Consider the following 15481-nt stretch of genomic DNA (forward strand, 5'->3'; position numbering starts at 1 on the left):
ATAACAGAAAATATCAACCTCAAGAATTTTCAGTGTTGCCATCATAGAAATTACAGTGTTGTCAGAATAACATTTACCCACAAATCTAAGTCAAGGCAGCGACTAAAAGAGCGAACTCAACTACATTTGATTACGTATCACGTTGTCTTGGAATCCTGTGAACCATTTTTAAATAATAGTTGTATTTAGTTTGTAATGAACAAAATAGTTTTAACATTCAGTTACTAAAATTAAATAACAATGTTATTTAAAAAGTAGTTCACACGATACCAAAACAACACGATACGTAATCAAATGCGGTTGAGTTCGTTCCTCTAGTCGCTGCCTTAACTTAGATTTTGAGGGAAATGTTATTCAGGCAACACTGTAATTTCTATGGATGGCAACATTGAAATTTTTGTAGGTTCATATTTTCTATTGCAGAATAACATAATCTATGATTTTGGTAAGTTGCATTTCATTGTCTCCTTTCACTTACCGTATGAAAAGGAAGCAAAAGAAAAATGGTAAATTTTGTATTAGTTTTAGGAACTTTTTTTCTTTAGTTATTACGGAGCTATGAGGTTAATTAAACACACACATGCAGAATAAATTTTCTATATAATGTTTCAAACAATGAATGTGAATATCATAGATCATGCTGCCAGAGCTTTTGCTCCTAGATTGTGAGGTTATTCTATTATGTTATTTGCAGCTCCCTTTCACTGCTGAATATGTTCTGTTCTGTTACTTTATTTTCGTGTTTTTGCTACCCTACTTGCACTCTTGGCAATAACTAAAGAAAACCTAGAATCTATATCTCGAAACCTTACGATACAAAGACAAATATAGAATAAATTGTGCTACGAAATGAACATCATTCTTGGCTGTCATTAATGAAGACGGCAACAGATCTAAATTATCCGGTATTTTTCTGAAACTGAATCTCGAAACAAAAAGACTTCTACAGTGATTTCTTTGCATATACTTCTGAATGTTCATTGTTGGTCAAGTGAAAATATTTGATACGGATCCAAAATTTGATTACATATAAACTACTGTCTATCTTGTACTTTCTCTTATTGTGAAATACTGTACTTGTGCATCACTATAGATATACAGAAAAATAAGTGCCCAGTTCCTACATTTTCTCTAATGCTTTAAAAAAAAATCTCAATTACGTAGTCCCTCTACTACAATACTATTGCAGGAATAGCAAGAAGAACCGAATATCTTAAATGTCAGATTGGCCAAACAAGTAAAAATTACTCTTTCCAACTGAACCTTAAAACCATTCTCAATGAATCTTGATCATTGAGCTTTTGTTCCAAAATACCTACTTACTACAAAATACCTGCTTTTAGTGTTAAAAAATATTTAATATGAATTTTATACCATTTAAATTTATTAAAAAGAAAATATCGAAACTGATTTAGAGAAGAACCATTAATTCGTTTCTCTTTATGCGTATAGCAGGAAAATTACTGCAAATTTAAATCTTTAGTAGGAAATGTGACACTGTTGTTCAATTTGATTTTGGATTAAATTGATTAACACAAATAAATATTACTTAATTTGGGTTTACTTTGACTCCCATTTTCTTATGTTCGATGTTTGATTAACTTCCATTTGTTTCAATCCGAATCTAATGATGGGAGAATGCTATACTTTAATTAGATGGCATCTAACTAAGGCAGTTCATAATATCACTTAGTTAATATCGTAATAAAGTGTTTCGATCATTGGATTTTTAATCAATTATTTCACGAGCTTGTCAAAATAAATAAAACTATTAAAGAGAACAAAATGAAGTTCAGTTTTTAATGAAGTTCATCAGTTTACTTCATAATTTAGTTTTCCAGTAACTCCTATTTCTAAAAGACAAACGTCTTAGTGTGAGACGTAAATTCCTAATAATAACCAGTCACGCTGGTAGATGTCGCCACCTGCACTTTCGCTTGCCTGTCTGACGCTAATAGATGTCGCTAACGTGCAGACAACTTGCCGATTTATAAGTATTATAACGATTTAATTGCAATTCAAAACCTGTAGTGTTTCAATTTAGTTATTTAAAAATAGGTCAACGACCAAAACCATATTTAGATTTGAACATGGATATTTGTGTAAATGCATGTTAGTTAGTGAGCAAACTATGAATGAATAAATAAAATAGTTTGCTTAATGTAAACAATTAGAGCACAATTTTAACCTACTGTATAGGAGGTTCAAGAGTCAGATGCATCTAGTTTTTAAAATGACTGAAGCTATGTCGAAAATAAACCCTTAAAATAATTAGTTGAACTCTAGATATACTTTCGTGATTTTTTGTAAAAGGAACTAACCAAGAATCTGACCAATCTGACGATTGCTTTCCATCATGCTTGTGCAATATTTATTGCTTTTTAATGTAAATAACAGTGCATCAAATCATGCAAAAAAAGAAAGAAAAAAAACTATTTGATGTTCAGAAAAGCATTAATTTTAATTGTAATACGATATCAGCTAATGCGATATTTAATTATATATATTTTAAAAATGCTTAACGGAACATCTTTTAGTTCATTTATATTTTTTTTCCCTAATAACACTCTTCAACAAATGCAACAAATTGTATTGCATGCCTGCGAACTGATTAAGTCCAGTGTTGTTGTTACCCATAGACCACAATGATTTGATTTTGCGAAGAACGTATGTAGGCCAATGGCGACCGTCGGTTGACGAAAGTAAAGCTAGGGGAGAAATATCAGGGTTACTTATAAAAAATATATAAACTATTATATTCATTATAATTAAAACACAACAACATTTACCAAAATAAAGCACATCAAACTAAAGAGATAATATTTCTTATGAAGACAATAATATATTGCAGAAACTGTAACAATATAATTATTTACTTTGGTTAAATTTTATTTTTACTTGAAAGATATCAAGTGTTAGCAAAATGAAAACATATTTCTCTCTTTTTTTCCTTTTTTTTAATAAATATGGTAGCAAATAACATTAATTTGAACATAAGGATGAAAATGTGCTACTACAGTATCAAATAAGTTATTTTGAAATTATGATTTCTACTTCTATTGTGTGAAATACTTTATACATAAATAGCTTTTTATAAAGTTACTTACAAGCTAAGTATGTTATACTTAAGTATACGAAACATGGGAGACATTTTAAGTTACATGGATGACAACTTTGTAATTTATATTTTCGATCTTGGACAACATCATAATTTATCAGATATGAAGATGTGTTTATCATAAAGAAATAAACTCCTACTGAAAACTATATTTTTTATTAAAAAATACTAATTTCTAATTTAAAAATAAACTTTCTATTAATCCTCTAACAATGTTTAATACCACTAATGAATATATGGATTAAAAAGTTGTTTTCAACGAACAAGAACAGAACAAAAATAAAAGTATTGTACTATTTGTACTGTATTTCCAACAACCTAAAGATCATTAAAAACAATCTTAAAAATTGAGTACTTGTTTTTCTTTATCGTACAATGATTATTATTATTTAAAGCCAAACTTCACTTATTATTATTGATATTTCTGTAATAAAACTTATGTACAGCTTGAATCTTAGATAAGTGCCTACACTTTAATGCCATGAAGTGATATTACAGCATTAAAATCTCTTTGAGAACTTGTTTCAGTATACAGGATCCATACGTCACTTGATAATAATGCATTTGAAATTAATTACTATAAGAACCATTTTATTATTCATGAACCACGTTATAACATAATATTTACGTCAATCAGCTACTTCAACTACAGTCAATTTAGAAAGAATAAAATGGAGCTCCCTCGTGGCTAAGCGGTTAGCGTACGCGCCTGGGAGACCCGGATTCGATTCCCGGCGGGAGCTGATATGGTTCGGATTCCACGTTAATCAGTAGGTCCCGTCTCATATAGCTTCGTTGCTGAAAGGGACTTTAAACTCAAAATCAACTCAACTCTATCTTATGGAGTAAGAATCTCTTTTGCGAAGAGACTTCCTACGAGGAAAGGAGAGATTCGTCCCACTCCCAAATGGGCGGCCAGCATGACACTTCAGCCGTAATCTGAGGTAGGCGCGGCTAGGATTTTAGCCCGTCTCTGATTTCCAGGAGTTTCCGGATCATGGGCCGAGTTGTGGACATACTATGAAATTCGGTAGACCTATCTGGCACCATCGGGATTGCATCTTGACTTAACGCTCCGAAGCCGATAATAAAGATGTTGGTAGACCTTACTCGCTAGAGATGTTTCATCAACTAGTAAATATAACTGGGACATGAGCCTTAGTGCATCCCATTACTCTTCCACGGAAAGATATTAACTATCAGATCACTCTAGAAATAGAGGGAGACCTACTTTGAGCGATGGTAGTGAGTTCACCGCATGTCATTTCAACCAATGATTAACTGGTAAGTGGATCCCCGTGTGGGTCTTCCGCGTATCTAATTATCCGCTCTTATCTTTGGATGAGTGGCGGTGGTCTCTTAACAAAGTACCGTAGTAAAGCCTGGAGTTAACCCAAAGAAGGTGCCTTGAGTTTCTCATCGCCTCAGATTCGGAATCAGTACTTTCGATCTACCCGGAAGTTTTCAATACCATAAACACTTATTCGAGGCCAGAATCTGTTTTAAGGATGAACGAAGCAGAGGCAGCCAGAGCCGGATTTTAGGGCGCTAGTTGCACCCATGAGATTATTTAGGGGATAATTTTTCATTAAAAATAGTATAATCAAACTGGAGAACGGTAAATTTGGGAAGAAGAAGAATACATGTTGGAGGTTTTGATCAAGGCTTTGGGGGGATGGCATCCCAGAAAGGAAGGAGGGAAGGGAAGAGGGAAATATGACTAAGGTTGAGGAAAAATCTTTGTATTATCGTAAGAATTCGGCTCTTAGTTGAATGTAGCTGAAACAGTGTACTATGATAGCGAGTAGCGAACGACGCCTTTCAAGTAACAGGTACACTTACCTTCTTTCACCTGAAAGTTTTAAGTGCGTTTCATCAAACTTTGGAGTTTAATGTTACTTTACTATACACATACATATCAAAATAATACATCTTGATATGAAAAAGAAGTAAAAAGAGGCTATACAAATAAGTTTTTTTCTTCCTTCTAACATACTAGTAACGACCTTGAAAACTCTCTTACTCCATTTCATGCTTATTCTTTGCAATTAGTTCACCACCTGTGTTGAAGTGTATTGACCTTGGAGTTCGGACGATAGAAGTATTCTTTGTAATTTAACCCTGTAAGCGTTTTGCTCATCAAGAGACCAACGACATTAGAGCTAGTTTCATTGTCCTGACAACAATTATGTACACACACGCAAATGACCATTCTATACATTCCTTATCCCAACATACTTCAATTTAACACATTTGCCACCACTATTATACTACAAATGTTTAATTTCATTATACATATATAACGAAACACCTGGAAAAATCACCGACATAATATTACCTACTACAATGTCACATGCCTAGAATCGAATCAGGGACCTTTTGCACTACAGATAAGCACTCTAACCTGGGTCGCTGTAGTGGAATAGGTACGGGAAGTATGATCAGAAGATTTGATAGTCCACGCTACGCATAATTCTTACTGAAAATGATTTCTAAGATCTGTTTAAGCTAGCGTGGACAGTTTCCTATTGTGTCCTTTAAATAACACGATCATTAACTTACGTTTCTGTCGAGTCATTCAAAATTTTCTTTAGAAATGTCCGAATTCAAGTTGAGTTACAACTCCGTTGTAGTTACTTTTAGCTATAGAATTCCGGAAAAGGCGGAACTAAGTTTATATATATATATATATATATATATATATATATATATATATATATATATATACCAACATTAAAAGTTTTTGAAACTAACTAGGTTCTAAATTTTAATTATAATATTAACCGTACCTGATAACGCGGCAGGATTATCCATATTTACAGACTGAACTCTAGGTCCATCATGTTGGTTCCTGGAAGTTCTCAAAGCTTTCGGACTTAAGAAAAATCTGCGCCTCGTCTGCGGTGGTGTAGGGCAACCTATAATGGAAAATAATAAAAATAATAAAACAGAATTTCATATATAAATGATTTGCATTTTAAAAAACTATTTCAGAATTTATAGTTCTTTAGTTTAGCTACTCGGTATGTACGTTGGGATACGAGAAATACCAAAAAAAAATCTTTTTAACATGGAAAAGGTGAGTTCCTTTTTTATATTAAATGTGTATTCTAGAGCATCTACAGCTTATTATTCTTTTCAATACATTGAAATTTTACTTTGGATACAAAATTATAATTTTATAGATTTTTTCTAACAGTTTAGTATCGAATTTATTTTAACTATTATGGTCTATTATTTTTAGAAACTCAGTGACAAAAATAAATAAATAAATAAGGATAAAAAATAAAATAAATTAACTAATAAACACTATTTTTCATTATTTGAAACATATTTAATTTGATTTGACTTTAAGATAATCCAGTAGGACGCAAATATTAAAAGATTTTAAAAAAATATTCCTACTGAGCAGTTACACTAGTTCAAGTTTCTCCACAAAATTTGTTTTTACTAACTCTCAAATTATATTGGAAATAAGATTACAATAAGATGTTGTAAAATCCTAGAGATAAAATATTGTGTAGTACTATTCATGATATTTAAAAAGATTTCATTATTTTTAATAATACTGATTTATTTTTAATATTGTTCTTTCATAATAAAAATAAAGCTTTTCTTTTCTTTATTATTTACGAGCCGTTTTACTTCTATCAGTATTTTTTAAATCGATATATTGATGGCTTCTTTATACTTTGCTTAAAACCGACGTTTCGCATAACGAATATCTCATCTTCAAGTACATATTTTTCTGGATCCAATGCTTCCATAAAATTTATCATTTTAATATCTCTTTTTTATTTAAAAAAAAAAGTTTGAATTGCGCTGTTTACTTACAGGTATTTCTCTATGTATGTCATATTGAAATATATGTTGCATTATTTAACTTAGTCAAATTGTTAATTTACGTTCAATATTACACAATGCTTACTACAATCTTAAAATTGTATTGTTCCGCATGTTTTTCAAAACTAGTATAATTGTATTAAGAATATTAAAGTACAATATAATGAATAACGATATTTTGTCTTATTCTATGAAAAATTACGTAAAGCACATCATAAAACCACTTCAAAAATGAGAAATGTAACACTATTAGGTATTGTTATTATTGTGGTTAATATGTAGTGCGCGTTTTAAAACGTCTTTCTCTCTCCTAAACCTTTCTTAAAGGAAAGGAGTTATTTCTATTAGTTGTATTAAAGTGACAATGAATTGTTCATGATGATCTGCTGACAAATTTCGCGAAATCAGTTTCTAAATCGGATCAGTGGTTGAAGAGTTTCAAACAAAAACTGTGATCGTCCTTGGTTTTAACTGAAGAAAAACACATTATTTCATAATATTTTAATTGGCAATTTTGCTTAAAAATTAGAAGCAGCTCGAGAGAAAAGTCACACTGGCAAAAATTAAAGTTATCACTTGAAACCATGGAAATAAAGGTTTGTCTAATGTAATAATTGTTGTATTCAATAACTAGTACATTAAGAAAAATTATTATCTTATTTTTTATTTATTTTTTTTTTAGCTTCAAGCTTAAAAAAATTACCCGTGTGACTTTCTTCACCAGCCGTCTCTGCGGTAGCTCGTATCCAAGGGGGTCTAGGGGGGGCCGAGTCGGGCCCTTTGGTGATGAAATATAATGTGGTAATGAACCATAATATGGTTGGATCGGGCCCCCCTAACTTCTACCACCCCTTCCCTCATTTTTGGGCTGGCTACCAGCCTGCTCTGCGATAAAAATACATATTACAACAAATATCAATAAAGTTACAGTTCTGTTCAATATGGTGTAAATTTTCAACCAGTATCTATTAGCTTATCCTGCTAGTCATTTTAAGAATATCAAAGGCAAAAATATCTTGATTTATAAAACTCCGTACAAAATCTCTTACGGAAATGACCTTGAAAACATATCTTTTGCATACTTTTATTTTTATAATAAAAAATACGTTGTTGACGTAATATCAAAGAAACAACAACGTACTTACTTGTAAGATAATCATTATTTTAAATTTATGAACTCTTACAATGAGTTTCTCTTTCCTTACAACGGATCAGTTAAAACAGAAGCAAACTTACATTAATAAACGTAAATAAACTTCTATGTGATCTGATTATTTGTAGAGGGTAGGAAACACTTACTAAAATTGAGTACTAATTTTCGCGTTCCTTGTAGTAGCCAAATATTTAATACCTTCTAAATATTTTGGAAAGCTTCTCGCCTATCCTCAGCAGGCCAAAGCTTCTGGTCAAGCATATGATGAAGTAATCTCATATATTAATTCCTGAATTTTAGTGAAATTATATTATTCCATCATATGCTTGGCTACAAACTTTGGCCTACCGATGAAGGATAGCCGAGCAGCTTTTCGAAATATTTAGCAGTTATTAATTATTTGACTACTATGGTAAATGGAACATGGAGGCTAGAAATGTCAAATGTATACAACCTATTCCAGAAACAATATGAATGTAATTTACTAAATGACTATTTTTTTTCAACCAAAAGTAGAGTAAAATTTATTTAAATAAAAGTAATAGAATAATTCCTTACTCTGTGTCATGATAGGATTGATCGATCCGTAATAGCTGTCATTATTTCTCAGAGACTGGGCTGGAGGTGTTCTCGTTTTCATCATGCGGCTGGGAGATGCTCGCTCAGGTGGTAATCCTGACACGGTCTCCTGTCTTGCCTAAAACACAATATCAATCAATTAGAATTTTATCCTACTTTTGTTGTTCTTACTTTTTCTTACATGTTAGTACTATTTTAATAAAATAATAATAATAATAATAACTACACATATGAAGATACGGTATAGATCTTTAACTGCGAAGAAGAAGGCTACAAAGGATTTGATTACGTTAATCAAAGAGGTTTAGCGGTGCAGTGGAAGTGTGAAAAGAAAAGCTGTAGGCGGTGGGCATAAGAATGTCTCCTTCCGCGCCACTACCATTTGTAATAAAAGATAAATGAAAGAAAAACAAAACGACAAATAAAGAAACAAGGTTGTAGCTACGAAGGTGAATAATGATGATCTTAATTACATACTTTTCTAATTCCTGTGAAGTTTTACAAATGCTGTTAGCTTCTACAGGTCTTTACAAGAATTAGAACAAATGTAAATCAAGTATTAGTAGAATTCCAGATTGACATGAATTTAATACAATCTTCGTGAATTCAAACTATAGTATCTTCTAATTTTACAACTTTTTTTTGAAAATACAATAGTAATTTAATATTTCTTTTATAAAAAATAATAATTAATGGCATACCACACCAGCACTTTAGAAGCCTTAATTGATATAGATACACTAGCTGAAATGCCTGTTCTTCGCATGGAGAGAATAGGTTTAAGAAAAATGTTTAAAACTCCTTCTCCTTAGAACATTTATTTCAATGTCAGTTTAATGACAAACATACAGAAGATACTCTACTTTTGACACAAACATTTTAATACCCTACCCTTCAAATATGCCTTTAATAAAATTAATATGGTCATAAATCTCAGTTTGAAGTGGGTACTAACTACCTTCCAAAAGTCATTTCAAACGGGTCAGACGTTTTCCCGACCACGAAAACTATCAAAATTTTGGTCATTTTTGACATTTTATTTTTCACCTTCCCAACCCCACCTTCTCCAAATGAGGTGAACTTGAACTTAAATGGGAATAGAAGCGTCACTATTTATTTCAGTGACCCCGAAAACTATGGATTTGACATTAATATCGGTCATTTTCAATTATTTTTACATGTCATAATTTCACCCTCTTCCTCCCAGGGTGATAATGGGGGCTGAAATTGAACTTACATGGCATCTGGAGTGTCATTCTTTATCTACACGACCCGTATGGATTCGACACTAATATCTGTCTTTTTAAAAATAAAGTTATGTCTGTTCCTTCCACTCCCAGTAGGAGTGCTCAGGGGATCTTGTCCCTTGGACTTAAACGGCATCAGAACCGTCGCGAATTAATTTGGCAAAGCTGGAAACTAACGATTCGACACTAATATCGGTCGTTTTCGATATTTTTACATGTCACCGACATCGAGAATATCACTATTTATCTAAGTGACCCCGAAAACCACGAACTCAACAAAAATTTCAGTTATTTTTGACATTTCGTTTCTCACCTCCCTTCCCCACCCTCTGCAAATGGGGCTGAACTTGGACTTAAATAGCATTTGGAACTATTCATTCTGACGACCCCGAAAACTACGTATTCGACACTATCATCATTCATTTCTATGCCATTCCTCCTACTCCGCCTAAGTGTGCTAGGGGATCTTATCATCACTGGGGGCTAAAATTAGCCTTCAATTGTGTTGAAACCGTCACCAACCAGCTCATGGACCCCGAAAACTATAAATTTGACACTAATGTAGGTCATTTTCGATCATTTTTGTATCTCCCCCTCCCTCCTAGATGTGCTACTGGGGTATTTCTTACCCCAACAGTACTCTTTTCCTGTAAGTAATAAATGTAGCAAGTTTAGTTAAGATTCTTGCAGGCGTTCCAGAGTTACGCTGGAACATACATACACACAGATACATTCACACATTTTTATATAAATCAAGATAATATAAAATCAAAAAGTTATTATGTGTCCGGTGTAAAAAAGTTGTTTTAAAAAATATGAAGTCCATGCTGTATTAAAATACGTTGCTTTTATGTGGCAATTCTTATTTTCTTCCCCCTCCCCACTCTCTCTCTCTTTTAAAGTTATCTGAGCCTTACACACTAATTATATAACAAATAATAATAATAATAATATCATGAATACTAATAACATAGTATTTCATTTTTACACACTGCTATCTTACTCACATAAGTCTTCACAAAATGAAATACCCTACTTATTACTAAGTGTTTTATGACAGTTTGTATCAGTATGTTGCTTAAAAATGTCTTGTAGTTCGTTCGCAAGTGTGCAATTACTTAGCGAGTTTTTTTCTCTTTTTTCCTTTTGTTCTTTGTGTGCAAGTCTTGAGTTATTCATTTTGTGTATATCTTATTTTATACAACACAAATTACTCTACATCTAACAATGAAGTACCTTTGTACATTTCACTGAGACCAGTAAAATGCCCCTATATCGATATCAAGTTATTGCGATGTCACATTAAGGAAAAGTGTGATTTCATGTAAAATTATTATATTTTACTTATAAACGTTTCTATTTTTTGCAAGAAGAAATTTGATCTCTTTCTGATAATGCACAAAAATGTTCGAAGTCTCGTTTCAAACTTACTCGGTTGATATATAACCAGCAAGTGTTCAAAATATAGGTGAATTATCATATAATAATATAATCAAAAACACTTGTTAACAAGTATTACATTTAATAACGTGTTTTCGGCGCACCGTATTTAACTCTTTGGTATACTTCTACACTTATCTTGAGTACACCACATTTATCTTGAGTGCACCATCTTCATACTTTCATTTATACATATGTAATATGAATTTAAATATTGCCTTGCACTTATAATAATAATGCCTTTCTGTACAAACCTCACAACCTACCTGCATGTATGTCGTGAAATGCCCATTTGTCTTAACCTTCGGTCTGTTCTGTTGGTTAGTGTTAGAACCTTTAAGGTCGCCATATAGAGTTAGTTCCGACCCTCGTAAACTGGGACATCCCATTGTTTTCTTGGGTGGATGAACTATAAAAATAAATAAATAAATAAATAAATAAAAATAATAATAAATAAATAAATAAAATGAAATATTAATTAATAATTACAACTTTATATATGTATCAATTTTCTTACATTAGTAAAAGAGAAAAAACTAATCACTTAATATTTCGAAAGGTTAAGAATAGTGGAATTCTGCATGTTGTTTCTATATTTCAGTTTCGGTTTGATCAGTAATTTACATAAATAAATTGAATATTTTTAGAACTGACATATGGATAATTGATTTCTAATAAATTGTTTCTATAGCTCCAAAAATTAGATTAACACATCACTACAATCTCTTTGCTGTAAATGTGAAAACAGCATTATAAAACTTAAATATTTTATTTTAATAATTTTATCGAGTTTTGCACTTGAATTGGAAGCAATGAATTGAATAATAAAAGATACTCTCTGGATAAGATTTATAATTACAAATTATCTTGTTGGGAAATTTCTAAGAAATAATAGAAAAATATAATAACTAAAACAACAGAATTAGTTTCGACAAATAACTTTCTCAAAGTTTGGAAGTCAAATTGTCGTTTTACTAAAGACAATATTTATATTTTATTTCATCAAAACACGTATGTTGTGATGATAAATTTATAAACAAAAATAATTATGTTGAGAATGTAACTTAGCCGGCACCTATAGTCAAGCAAAATTACTTTTAATTGAATAAACGAAACCACATGCAACATATACACAAAGGGCTGTATCTGTACCAAATAGATATTTTTGAAGTGAGGATGTGAATAAGAGTGGATAAAATCAGATTAGCCGAACGAGAAAACTAATGAGGAGATGCTAGGGATAATAGATGCTAGATGCTTTTGAAATGTGAGTGTGGATACGAATGGAGAAAATCAGCTGAATCGAATAGAAAATATTTGCTAGGGACAATAGACGGGGAAAAAAATATTGGATATAATTAAAAAGGAGAGAAACTGCTTGGGACGTTGTCTGAGAAGGGACCATATCCTAAGGAATGAGATAAAATATACAGTGTAAGAAAAAGGAGAGGAAAAAATGGTAGAAAAGATAAGTACTATTAAATCGAATAATTGCTATATTAATTAGCTGAATATCGTGTTAGATGGAATTTTCCCAATTTGCAGTTAGTTAACCTGACAATAATAGCAAAATATTATGATAATGATGATGATGGTTGTATGTATTCTACCGAAACTTAGATTTCACTGTGAAGAATAGCCTTCAAATATTAAATAATCAGTTATTATTATTATTAACTTTATGGTGAGAAACTGTGATGATCAAACAAATATTGCTACGTTCCGGCATTTTAAATATTAATGACCTGGTTTCTAAGAACACGTGGAAATTAGTGGCGAGGTTTCTATCAAGAAAAGCAAACACTATTTGCGTTAATAATACACTGCACTAATGTAATGTTGCAACGATGTGGTTACTGTAACAACCAGTCTTCTTCAAAGCCTTTTCTGTCTCCTATCCCAAAGAAAAGAAAGAAATGTTAACGAAGCCTGCATCCATACCACCAAAGAAAAGAAAGAAATGTTAACGAAGCCTGCATCCATACCACCAAAGAAAAGAAAGAAATGTTAACGAAGTCTGCATCCATACCACCAAAGAAAAGAAAGAAATGTTAACGAAGCCTGCATCCATACCACCAAAGAAAAGACAGAAATGTAACGAAGCCTGCATCCATACCACCAAAGAAAAGAAAGAAATTTTAACGAAGCCTGCATCCATACCACCAAAGAAAAGAAAGAAATGTTAACGAAGCCTGCATCCATACCACCAAAGAAAAGAAAGAAATGTTAACGAAGCCTGCATCCATACCACCAAAGAAAAGAAAGAAATGTTAACGAAGCCTGCAGCCATACCACCAAAGAAAAGACAGAAATGTTAACGAAGCCTGCATCCATACCACCAAAGAAAAGAAAGAAATGTTAACGAAGCCTGCATCCATACCACCAAAGAAAAGAAAGAAATGTTAACGAAACCTGCATCCATACCACCAATCTATCATATAAATGGCTGAAAAGTACTGGGAACGTAACAACTTTCACGTTGAAAATATTGACGATAGAAGATTGTTTTCTACAATAATACAAAAGAATAACCGCAAACGTGAGAAAGACGTGCTTCCAGTGTAACTAACAGGCCTATAGTTTCAATACATAACAGTGTAACTTCAAATAAATTGTGCTCTACTATCATACGGAATCACTAGTTTGATTTTCTTAAGAACACTGCGAAGAATTTTTTTTTTTTAATGCTAAAAGAATTAACAAATGTCCATCCAATAATTAAAACCTTTCTGATCCCCAAACACAGCTGATAGAGAAGGAATAACCTAAATTACGCTCAATTTTGAGGGGAATGGAAATCCCTTTTAAAATAAGAGAAAAGTTGTAAGTTACAGAACGTGTTCGAGATGTGCTGAAATTGAGTTCACCTGTTCATCTAATGATTCTATCAAACATCCTAATCAGTGGCGTATTTAGGATTTTGTTTTCGGGGAGGCTGTGCATAACACGGGGAAGCAGAGGGGTCAATTGCCCACCTGAGTTTAAGAATTAAATATATTTTAATCGATTGTCTACTAATATACTAGGAAAAAAACGTGAAACTCTTATGTCGATGGAAGATCTTACCCCCCCCCCCCCCAGGAAAATCTGAAATGACGCTCCTGCAAACACACGTTGAATATTTGTAATCTCATTTCAACTTAACTTATTTCCTTTTCTTTTTCTTTTCTTTCTTTTTTTTTCCTTTTTTTTTCAAATAGAAATATTCAGTTTTATATGTGTACATTTTTACCTGAATGAAAATGTTGAGACGAGTTGAAGCTGAAATATACTGATTGTAATTTTAAAGGCAAGAATTGCAGATTGGTGAATCTTATGTGATATGATACAAAAATTTAGCAATGAATCTAACCTTTTATTCTTTTTATAGAAGAAAAAGGAAGCATTCTCTTGGCCTACCTAATTTTCCGGCTACTTATTCCCCCCTCTTGATTTTCTTTAATTAAAGCATTTACCTTTCTTTATAAGCAAACTATGTAAGTATTCCTTTGCTATAATAATTAAAGTCCCGTTATGTTGATATCCGTGCAAGTTGGTGTGGAACACCAGTTTCGTTTATCAGTTGCTCTTAGTTTTGGTATCACTGACAACGGCCGACTTGAATCACAACTAACAACGGTCGAGAGTATGATAGGAGAAACGAAAGAAAGTAGCAACTAAGAAAAAAACAGAAGAGTAGAATAGACGAAAGAAAGAAAATAAGAACGCAGTTCTTACATGGAATGAAATTTTACAAATACAGCATTATTTCTGAACAAAGAGTATGAAAAAATGGAAAGCCAAGGAAATTCTTAGAAATGATAAGAAAGATTATTTTTGTACGTAGAATGGGAAAATCTAACAAATTTAACTCAGGGGGAGAGCATTGAGCCGATAACTCCCTAAATACGCCACTGACCCCAATAGTATATATTAAGAAGGCGTAACCTTATACGCCACGTCTATTTCACAGTAAGAAGGTCCTTTTAAGATACGGTAAACAGGTTTTCCTACGTTCTTTCTGATTTTGGAATGAGATTTTATGTATATTAAATTGATGGTATAATTTCATATTTTTGCCAATTTCAAACCCGATGCTACCAATAAATTTTGTAAGAAAAA

At 32.1% G+C, this 15481-nt stretch overlaps 1 protein-coding gene across 6 annotated transcripts in view; it reads right to left on the reverse strand.

The window, feature by feature from the left end:
* rols (zinc-RING finger and ankyrin repeat domain-containing protein rolling pebbles) overlaps positions 1-15481 on the reverse strand; it is a 339176-nt gene that overhangs the window by 48558 nt on the left and 275137 nt on the right. For 4 of the 6 annotated variants that reach the window (XM_081735979.1, XM_081735974.1, XM_081735975.1 and 1 more), the window contains exons 3-6: positions 11647-11789; positions 8673-8811; positions 5908-6036; positions 2601-2708 (exon numbers count right to left, since the gene is read on the reverse strand). In XM_081735979.1, the coding sequence (XP_081592105.1) occupies positions 2601-2708; positions 5908-6036; positions 8673-8811; positions 11647-11789 (519 nt within the window). The remainder of the gene's footprint in view (positions 1-2600; positions 2709-5907; positions 6037-8672; positions 8812-11646; positions 11790-15481) is intronic. The other 2 variants (XM_081735977.1, XM_081735978.1) reach the window with 2 other exon arrangements.

Source organism: Thermobia domestica, chromosome 13 (genome assembly GCF_964235325.1).
Source record: "Thermobia domestica chromosome 13, izTheDome1.hap1.1, whole genome shotgun sequence".
NCBI classification, from domain to species: domain Eukaryota; kingdom Metazoa; phylum Arthropoda; class Insecta; order Zygentoma; family Lepismatidae; genus Thermobia; species Thermobia domestica.